Below are 11,302 nucleotides of genomic sequence, written 5' to 3'. Positions count from 1 at the left end.
GCCAGGGTGCCCGCAGTGCCAGCACTAGGTGAGTAGCCGCCGGCCCGCCCCCACCGCCTACGCTGCATCTTCGAGGTGCTTCTTGCTGGACCTGCGCCCGGGGGAGGTGCTTCTTACTCCCCTGCCCCGGGGCGTAAGAGAAGGTCGAGATCCTGCGGAGCACGGGCTCCACGCTCGGATCTCAGGAGCCACCTGCAGGATTTATTCGTCGTGTTTGTGGGCGGGAGGAGAAGAAAGAGAGTGCTGAGTAGAGGGCTACCACAGCCTGTCTTTGCATACAACCCCTCCAGGTCCTATTTCACTCCGGGCGGGTTTGCTTCAGCTCCTTGAAGGTTCGGTTATGAATGGGAGCCTGGGCTCGCCCGCAGGTGATCGTTTTGAGCGTTCAAGGACCTTGCCCGCTGTAAGCAATCAAATAACGCTGTTTATTAGCTGGCATCTCGGGTGCTGCTTGGAAGATCTGGATCCAGTCTTCAATCAGTTCCAGGCAGACACTGCGCAGAGTTACCTCACTGAAAAGCAGCTCAGTGGCTGATCGAAGCCTGCAGAATCCAGTGTCCTGTGATTTAAAGTTTGGAGGTCACATTGGGAACCACGATTTTTCTCTGCTTTCTTTAGAGATGATGGTTTATGCGAAGCTGGAAAGCTTTGGCAGTTTCGAGAATTAAGAAGTTGAGTGTGACTGGAGCTTAGCATCAGAGATGGTGTGGAAGGACACCAGGAGAGGGGCTACCTCACAACAGGGGTTTTATTTTATTTTAATTTCACAGCGAATTTTATTCTAAGAGCGTTGGGAAACTTTTAAAGGGTCGTTAAGAAGAGGGAGTGGTTGAATGCTGATGTTTCAAAAATTTACTCTGGTTGCTGTATGTTACTGTATTGGAGGGGATTAGAATGGGATAGGATTTGGGGAAGCTTTTCTTAAGGGAAGAAACGTAGACTTAGGGAAGGTTTTGTTTATACTTTTTATTTTGAGATAATTATGGATTTATAGAAGTTTGCAACAAAGCAGCACTCTCATTTACCCCAATGATAACATCATACATAACTATAGTACCATATCAATACCAGGAAATTGACATCGGTTCAATCCATAAACCTTGTTCAGATTTCATCAGTTTTACATGCACTCATATGTGTGTGTGTATGTTTCTATGCAATTATGTGTTATTTTGTGTAACTACCACCACAATTCAGAAACAAATATTCCGTCAATACAAAAATATCTCTTGTGTTATATTCACATCCCATCTCTACACCTTTCTAACCACTTCCTAACCTGTGGCAACCACTAATGTATTCCCCAGCTCGATAATTTTTCACTTTGAGAATGTTTTGTAAGTAGAATTACACAGTATGTAATCTTTTGAGATTGGCTTTTTTTTCACCTTGAGACCCATCTAAGTGTTACCTATATGAATAGTGATTCCCTTTAATTGTTGAGTAGCATTACATGGTATGGACGTATCACTTTTTTTTAACCATTCACCAGTTGAAGGATATCTGGGTTGTTTCCAGTTTTTCGCTACAAATAAAGCTGATATAAATATTTATGTACAGTCTTTGTATGATCATAATTTTTCCTTTCTCTGGGATAAATGCAGGCGCTAAGACCTACAGTACATGTTTAGTTTTTTAAGACACTGCCATATTCTTTTTTCAGAGTGACTGTTATTTTACAGTCCTACCAGTAATATGTGAGTGATTCAGTTCTTCCTCATCTTCACCAGCATTTGGTATAATCACTTTTTTTAATTTTAGCCATTTTGATATGAGTGTAGTGATCTGTCATTGTAGTTTTAATTTGCATTTCCCTAATGAGTAATGGAATTGAACATCTTTTCATGTGTTTATTTGCCACCTGTATACCTATCCTCTTTGATGATATGTTTGTTCATATCTTTTTTTCCCATTTTCTAAATGGCTTGTTTATTTGGAAAGTTCTTAATAGATATTCTAGATAGAGTACTTTGTCAGATAAACGGTTTGCAAGTATTTCCCCCCAATTTGTTGGTTTTATTCTTATCCTCTTAACAGGATCTTTTGCAGAGCAAAAGTTTTTAATTTTGATGAAGTACCGCTTATCAATTTTTTCTTTCATGGATCATGTTTTTGGTGTAAACTTTCACCTAGCCCTACATCACAAAGATTTTTTTCCTGTGTTTTCTTCCAGAAGTTTTATAGTGAATATTTGATTATATAAAACAGTTTTGTTAATTTTGTTTAGTTAGAATAATGGTATTGTGTGTGTTTTGAAGAAGCCTTTTAGAAATAATATATTAAAATAATTACAGATGATGTTTAAGATTTGCATCAAAATAATATAATACAGGAGGGGATTAAATGGGGGGAGAGGAAGAAGCAAAAGTGTCCATATTTCTCTAAAACCTAAGGTCAGTGCTAAAAGGAATCTTTTACACTCCTCATTGCATTAGACTTTACAAGGCCTTCCTAATTTTTAAAATGGTGGTATAATCAGGGTTTGTCGTGGCTAAAATTGTGGTTCTGAACCTACTGGCTGTTTTCTTTTTAGCAGAAAAAAAGATAAATTGTTGCATACCAAGGTGTTGAAGGCTTAATGTGTTAGCTAATCCTCAAGAATACTGCACTCGCCCTGACCGGTTTGGCTCAGTGGATAGAGCGTCGGCCTGCGGACTAGAGGGTCCCGGGTTCGATTCCGGTCGAGGGCATGTACCTTTGTTGCGGGCGCATCCCCAGTGGGGGTGTGCAGGAGGCAGCTGATCAATGTTTCTCTCTCATGGATGTTTCTAACACTCTCTCCCTCTCCCTTCTTCTCTGTAGAAAATCAATAAAATATTTTTTTAAAAGAATACTGCACTTGAATTTTAAAAGAATAGATGGCAGAGAAGAGTGTGATGCTTAACACATGTAGCTGGCCCAGGCAGTGTACTGTGGGGATTTAGAGCAGCTTGATCAACTAGCCACCCTGCCTGCTGGGTGGAGCTGGTTATACTACTGACCAGCAACGCAGGTAACTTTGAAGGGTATCTTCATGGGCATGAAGCCAAATAGCACAAAACCCAATAAATATTTGCTTTTAATGATTACAAATTAATAGTTTAATTAATTGTCCATAGATGATAAAACTGTTGCATGTGAAGTTGGATGAGGTCTACTGTAAACGTGCATTACTTTAAAAGTGCTTTCTCTTGAAGCTCATTTGATGTAGTCGTTATCGGTGGTGGAATTGTGGGGCTTGCCTCTGCCAGAGCACTCATCCTGCGACATCCAGCACTTTCCATTGGTGTCCTGGAAAAGGAGAAAGAATTAGGTATGTATGGTTGATGTATGTTATCAGTGCTGCTCTTCAGGCTTATCCGGAACCCCCGCTTATTTTGTCAAATCTGCATCTGTTATGCTGAGTGTCAATGTTAGTAGGCTAGTTTGAGTTCTCCATAAAGCAGAGTCTGGGACTAGGACTTTGGTATAGGTGATTTGCTTGAGAGGTTTTCTAGGAGACAGGCGTGAGGGAGTGGGATAGTAAACAGGGAAGGAGGGAGAGCCACATGAGGGTACCTTATTGAAGTTGTGAGTTTGATTCTACTGGGACCTCGGAGGCGCTACATAAACATTTCCCAGCATCATGGTCATTTATCCATCAGCTCCTGTCCCTATTGGTTGAGGGTTGCCTCTAGAAATGTTGAGTTCTCTTTCCCAACATTAGACAAAGCCCTGGGGTGGAATGCAGAGAACCATAATGGTCCCTTGAAGTGGTTTGCTGGAAGTGAGAGGTGAGTTTGTGCACCAAAGTTGTAACTAAAATCAAAGGTGGGCTGGAGGGATGTGAAACAGTCAACAAAGATGCCGGCTAGAGGAATTTACCAGTGCTCTGGCTGTAAGAATTTTAAATAATGTGGTCTGATAGCTTCAAATATGTTTGTTCCCCCACTTCTTAGGTTTTGTATGAGTCATTTATTTTCTCTTATCCTGTTTCTCTTGTTTGGTAGCTATTCACCAGACTGGACATAACAGTGGTGTCATACATAGTGGAATTTATTATAAACCGGAATCTCTAAAAGCTAAATTATGTGTACAAGGTGCAGCCCTCATCTATGAGTACTGTAACCAAAAGGGAATTTCTTACAAGCAGTGTGGCAAGGTATGGTATTTTACTAGGACCTCGACTTATTTATAACTAACATTTTCTTAACGATGTTTAATGTTGAATTTTTTTAAAACCCTGGATTTTCTTTCTTTACGTCAAGTAATTTGTAAAATCTAATATTAGAGAATAACTTTTAAAAAGATGGTGTAACTACATGTAATTAAAAAGATTTTTTTGGTACGTTTTTAATGATTTTATAGAGAGAGGAAGGAAGAGGGAGAGAGAAACATTGATGTGAGAAAGAAACATTAATCGGTTGCCTTCCATATGAACCCCGACCGGGGATAGAACCTGAAACTTGGGTACAGGATGAGGCTCCAACCTACTGAGCCACACCAGCCAGGACATTCCATGTAATTTTTAAAGTAACAGCTTTATTGACATAATTTATATACCATACAATTCACCCTTTAAAAGTATACAATTCAGTTTTTAGTGTAGTCATAGAAGGTGTAGCTATCACCATTATCTAATTTTAGACCATATTCATTATCCCAAAAAGAAACCATATATCCATTGATAGTCATTCCCCACTCCCCCTACTTCCTAGTTCTTCCCAGACCCTGGCAACCACTAATATATTTTCTGGATTTGACTATTCTGGACATTCCATGTAGATGAATTCATACAATATGTTGTCTTTTGTGACTGGCATCTTTCACTTAGCATAATATTTTTCAGGTTCATTCATTTGTAGCATGAATCAATACTTCATTCTTTTTATATATTTCATTATGTAGGTATACCAAATTTTGTTTATCCATTTTACAGCTGTTGGACATTTGGGTTGTTTCCACCTTTTGGCTATTATAAATAACACTGCTATGGAATTTATACAGATTTTTGTAAAAGGCGAAAGATTTATGCGATCTGAAGAGAAACCAGAGAGTATTATACAGGTTTTTGTATGGACCTGTTTTCATTTCCCTCGGACATGTACCTAGGAGTGGAATTGCTGGGTTATAGGTAACTCCATGTTTAACGTTTGAGGAGCTGCCAAACTGTTTTCCAAAGTGCTGCACTGTTTTATATTCCCATCAACAATTAATGAGGATTCTAATATCTCCACATCCTCACCAATATCTATTATTATCTGTCTTTTTTATTTTAGCCATCCTCGATGTGAAGTGGTATATGTCATTGTGGTTTTGATTTGCATTTCCCTAATTATTAATGATATTGAGCATCTTTTCATATGCTTATTGGCTATTCTTTTATCTTTGAAAAAATGTCTATTCAAATCTTTTGCCCAGTCCTGGCTTGTTTGGCTCAGTGGAAAGAGCATCAGCCTTCGGACTCAAGGGTCTGCGATTCAATTCTGGTCAAGGGCATATGCCCAGGTTGTGGGCTCAATCCCCAGTGGGGGGTGTGCAGGAGGCAGCTGATCAGTGATTCTCTTTCATCATTGAGCCGCAGGCCGATGCTCCATCCTCCGAGCCAAACCAGTTTCGGCAATTTTTACTTTCTTGATAGTACCCGTTGAAGCACAGAAGTTTTTAATTTTTATGAAGTCCATTTTATATCTTTTTCTTTTGTTGCTTGTGTTTTTAGTGTCACACTTAAGAAATCAACTTCTTGATACTCTGTTGGAAATAAAGTCGATTTCTTTTGTAAGCACTTTGGATCTCTCTGTTTGTTAGGCTTTGCCAGTGATGTTAGTTGTGAAAGAATTCACAACTAAAATAAGAGATGCAGTCTTAGCCGGTTTGGCTCAATGGATAGAATGTCAGCCTTCGGACTCAGGGGTCTGCGATTCAATTCTGGTCAAGGGCATATGCCCAGGTTGTGGGCTCAATCCCCAGTGGGGGGTGTGCAGGAGGCAGCTGATCAGTGATTCTCTTTCATCATTGATGTTTCTATCTCTCTCTCGTTCCCTTCCTCTCTGAAATCAATAAATAAAAACAAAAAAACACTTTTGCTCACTTTTCAAATTGGGTTATTTGTCTTCTCATTATTGAGTTGTATGTGTCCTTTATATATTCTGGATACAGTCCCTGATTAGCTACAAGATATTTACTAAAATAATGGTAAAACATTAAAATATTTTTTATATAAAATAATAGTAATGGCAATAGTAATAGTAATTTAAAAAATATTACTAAAGTTTTTTTCCCATTCTGTAGATTTTTACTTTTTTTTTTTTAAATATATTTTATTGATTTTTTACAGAGAAGAAGGGAGAGAGATAGAGAGTTAGAAACATCGATGAGAGAGAGACATCGATCAGCTGCCTCCTGCACATCTCCTATGGGAGATGTGCCCGCAACCCAGGTACATGCCCTTAACCGGAATTGAACCTGGGACCCCCCAGTCCGCAGGCCGATGCTCCATCCTCCGAGCCAAACCAGTTTCGGCAATTTTTACTTTCTTGATAGTACCCGTTGAAGCACAGAAGTTTTTAATTTTTATGAAGTCCAGTTTATCTCTTTTTCTTTTGTTGCTTGTGTTTTTAGTGTCACACTTAAGAAATCATCGCCTAATCTTAGATCATAAAAAATTACTCCTATTTTTTGTGTGTGTTTTTAAAAAATATGTTTTTATTGATTTTAGAGAGAGAAGAAGGGAAATGGACAGAGAGATAGAAACATCTCTGAGATAGAAACATCGATTGGCTGCCGCCCGCATGGCCCTGCTGGGGATCGAGCCCGCAACCTGGGCATTGCCTTGACTGGGAATCGAACTGGTGACTTGGTTCCTGAGTTGACACTCAACCTCTGAGCCACACTGGCTGGACATTACTCCCCTGTTTTCTTTGAAACGTTTTGTGACAACCTTAGCTCTGACATTTAGGTCTATCATCACTTTCCTTTTCCCCCAGATGAATTGGTTTCATGCCAGGTGATATAGAATTTGGGGTAGAACAAAGACTGCAGAATATACTTTGGCAGGATTTTAGGCTGGGTTTGCTTCCCAGCTGAGATAGAAATGGCTGAGAATGAAAGAGAAGAGGAACCACAGTATGATTTTTTTTTTTTACAAAAGTTTATTATTAAATGTACAACAGGCTTCAAGACAACATTTCATTCTAGCTATAAGTGATAACACATGTTATGGCAGAGAATCCAGATGTTTAAATAGAAATGGAATTAAGGATCACCATTGCCCCAGGTACAAGGAACAGCTTATTTTTTTGCCAGAATTCTTAATTACAAATGTGGAATCTCCCCATGTGTGGCATTTCTTTCCCACAGGTTTAACTTTTAGCTCCTTGAGTTTCTTTTGCCCCTCTTTCTGTTTCTGCTTGAATGCCTTACCACTTCACCCATTTTCTTCGTCTGCTTCTTGGGCTGCTTTAGGGACTTCTTCACACCTTCACAGCCAGCCTACTGCCCTGCCACTAGAAGCAGTTTCCTGCCTCACTCTCTGCACCTGTACCTCCAGCATATGATCACTTAAAATATATAAAGGACCTGAGATAGATAGATAGATAGATAGATGATAGATAGATAGATAGATAGATAGATAGATAGATAGATTTTTTTAGAGGGAGAGGAAGGGGGAAAGAGAAACATTGATGTGAAAGCAGAACATTTGTTGGTTGCCTTCTGAACACACCCCCTGCTGGGGATCATGCCCACTACACAGGCATGTGCCCTGACCAGGAATCAGCAATCTCTTGGTACACTGAATGATGCCTAACCAACTGAACCATACCAACCAGGGCCACTTTTTAATTAATTTTGGTATACGGTGTGAGGAAGGGGTCCAGCTTTATTGTCTTGTATGTGTCGATCCAGTTGTTTACCGCCATTTGTTGAAAAGACTATTCTTTCTACATTGCTTTTTGTCTTTATCACAACTCAATTGTGCATAAATGTCAGAGGGTATGTTTAGGATTCTCAACTTTATTGCATTGATATATGTCTATCCTTATATCCTATCACACTATTTTGATTACTGTAACTCTTTGTTTTGAAATCAAGGAGTGTGAGTCCTCCAACTTTGTTCTTCTTTTTCAAGATTGTTTTGGCTAACCGTTGTGGCTTGCAATTCCATGTGAATTTTAGGATCAATTTGGCAATTTTGGCAAAAAAGACAGCTGAGATTGTGATAGGGATTGCATTGAATCAGAAATGGGACTCTAAAACCATGATTCTTTGGGTGATTTGGGGATGGCCTAGAGAACCTTTTCCCACTAATGAGTTAAAACACAATATCTCATTTAAGGTTCTGTGTTCTAAGTTCTGTCTCTGAGTTCTGTGTCTCTCTTGTCTTGTTACATCTGTATTTATACCAGTTGATTCCAATCCTATCAATCTCTATTCCAAAGGTTAGGGCGTTTCTTATCTCCATTCCAGGGAGTAAAGATTATGTAGCTTAAGCATGATTGTTCATAGTTAAAGTGATTAACTACCCGCCTGGCACTTAGTTAAGGGGTTTTATTCCCTCCCTAACTTCAGGGGGAAATCCCTACCTGGGGAAACAACCTTTCTCGGAGAGGTGACCTTGGTTAAAACACATAGCGCCAAGAAGGTGAGCAAACATTAAGAACAGTATGTCATATACGCCAGGTCCCTTGAAACATATGCTGTGCAGATGTTTCTTCCCTGCAGCGACTGTGTCAAGCAGCAAGGATGGACTGGCTCCCGGCACTCAGTTGGTTGAGCATCCATCCTATGCACAAGGAGTTCACTGGTTCGTTTCCTGGTCAGGGCACTGCCCTGGGTTGCCGGTTTGATCCCCAATATGGGGCATGCAGGAGGCAGCCGATTGATGTTCTCTCTCATCAATGTTTCTATCTCTCTCTTCCTCTCTGAATTCAATTTTAAAAATAAAAAAGCAACACATTTAAAAAATATATATTGTTTTGGCTATTCTAGGTGCCTTGCATTTTCATATGAATTTCAGAGTCAGTTTGTCAGTTGCTCTAAAAAGGCAGCTGGGATTTTGATAGAGATTATATTGAACCTATAGATCAATTTGGAGAGCATTGCCATCTTAACAATATTAAATCTTATGAACATGGGAGGTCTTTTCATTACTTAGACCTTTAATTTCTTTCAACAGTGTTATGTATTTTTCATTGTGCAGGTCTTGCATTTCTTTTGTTAAATTTATACCTTGGTGTTAGTCTAATAGGTGTTTCTGTGTATTTGTTCTTCTGGTATGTGGATTCCTTAGAATTTTCTATATGTACGATCATTCCATCTACAAATAAAATAGTTTAACTTCTTTTTCAGTTTGGTTACTTTTTATATTTTTTCTTGCCTAATTTCCCTATGTAAAATCTCAAATGCAATGTTGAAAAGTGAAAGCAATGAAAGTGGACAACCTTGTGATTTTCCTGATCTTAAGGAGAAAGCATTCAACTTTTCACTATTAAGTATGATGCTAGTTGTGGTTTTTTTGTAGGTGCCCTTTATCAGATTGAGGAAGTTCTTTTCTATTTCTAATTTGTTGAGAGTTGTGTTGTTGTTGTTTTTTTAATCATAAAAGGGTGTTAGATTTTCTCAAATGCTTTTTCTGCTTCAATAGAAGCAATTACGTAGTTTTTGTCTTTTATTCTATTAATATATTACATTAATTGACTTTTGGATGTTAAATTGATCTTTCATTCCTTCAGTAAATTTCACTTGGTCATGGTATATAATCCTTTTTGTATGTTGCTGCATCAGTTTACTAGTCAGGACTGTTACATCAATATTCACAAGAGATATTGGTCCACAGTTTTTGTGGGGGGGTTTTTGTTTTGTTTTTAATCTTTGTCTGGTTTGGGTATCTGGCTAATACTGGCCTCACTGAATTAGTTAAGAAGTGTTCCCTTCCCTTTTGTGTTTTGGAAGAGTTTATGAAGAATTGGTACTAATTTTTTAAAACATTTGGTAGCACTCATGAGTATAGTCCCTGGGCCTGATCTTTGTGGGAAGTTTTAAAGTTACTAATTCAATATCTTTGCATGTTATAGGTCTATTCAGATTTTCTTCTTGAGTCAGTTTCAGAAGTTTGTGCCTTCCTATGAATTTGTCCATTTCATGTAGGTTACCTAATTTTTGGCATAAGTTATTCACAATATTCCCTTTAAGTCTTTTTCATGTAAGTTTTAAGAATAAAAGTTCAGCCCTAACCGGTCTGGGCTGTCTCAGTGGATAGCTCTATCTCAGTGGATAGAGCGTCGGCCTGCGGACTGAAGGGTCCCAGGTTCGATTCCAGTCAAGGGCATATACCTGGGTTGCGGGCACATCCCCAGTAGAGGGTATGCAGGAGGCAGCTGATCGATATTTTTCCCTCATCGATGTTTCTAATTCTCTATCCCTCTCCCTTCCTCTCTGTAAAAAATCAATAAAATATATATTTTTTAAAAGAATAAAATTTCATTGTTATCACTAAAGATGCTATCAAGATTTTTAAAAATTATATGGGGAAATGGTCTTGACATGGTATGAAGTGAAAAAATATGTAAAACTGTATTTATAGTCTTTTTGGTTGAGTTATAAGAGTTCTTTATATAATCTGGATACTAGTCCCTTATCACCTATATGATTTGCAAATATTTTCTCCCATTCAGTGTGTTGTCTTTTTATTTTCTTTTTTTTTTTTTTTAAATATATTTTATTGATTTTTTACAGAGAGGAAGGGAGAGAGATAGAGAGTTAGAAACATTGATGAGAGAGAAACATTGACCAGCTGCCTCCTGCACACTCCCCACTGGGGATGTGCCCGCAACCCAGGTACATGCCCTTGACCGGAATCGAACCTGGGACCTTTCAGTCCGCGGGCCGATGCTCTATCCACTGAGCCAAACCGGTTTCGGCGTCTTTTTATTTTCTTTAGTGTCCTCTGATTCCACTTTTGTTCTTAAGGTTAGTTATTTGTTGATTTAAATAACCTTTACACCTTGATTAAGAGTATTATCTTATCTCTATTAAGTGTTGACTCCTTGCTATGAAATAGTAATTTGTAAATTCTCATTTACCTGGGAATATACATCTGTGCCTTCCTTTGCTGGGAGCTGTTAGGGAAGAAACTTCTTTTTTTAAAAATATATATATATTGCCGAAACCGGTTTGGCTCAGTGGATAGAGCGTCGGCCTGCGGACTGAAGGGTCCCAGGTTCGATTCCGGTCAAGGGCATGTACCTGGGTTGCGGGCACATCCCCAGTGGGAGATGTGCAGGAGGCGGCTGATCGATGTTTCTCTCTCATCGATGTTTCTGACTCTCTATCTCTCTCCCTTCCT

General features: G+C 38.9%; 1 protein-coding gene across 1 annotated transcript in view; it reads left to right on the top strand.

Moving 5' to 3' along the window:
• L2HGDH (L-2-hydroxyglutarate dehydrogenase) overlaps positions 1 to 11,302 on the top strand; it is a 37,647-nt gene that overhangs the window by 180 nt on the left and 26,165 nt on the right. The window contains exons 2-4 of the mRNA XM_006773794.2: positions 6 to 28; positions 3,177 to 3,292; positions 3,969 to 4,120. Coding sequence (XP_006773857.1) covers positions 6 to 28; positions 3,177 to 3,292; positions 3,969 to 4,120 — 291 coding nt within the window. The remainder of the gene's footprint in view (positions 1 to 5; positions 29 to 3,176; positions 3,293 to 3,968; positions 4,121 to 11,302) is intronic.

This window comes from Myotis davidii, unplaced genomic scaffold (genome assembly GCF_000327345.1).
Source record: "Myotis davidii unplaced genomic scaffold, ASM32734v1 scaffold847, whole genome shotgun sequence".
NCBI lineage: Eukaryota > Metazoa > Chordata > Mammalia > Chiroptera > Vespertilionidae > Myotis > Myotis davidii.
Note: the sequence above shows the minus strand (reverse complement) of the source record. Positions and strands in the feature narration are given on the sequence as shown.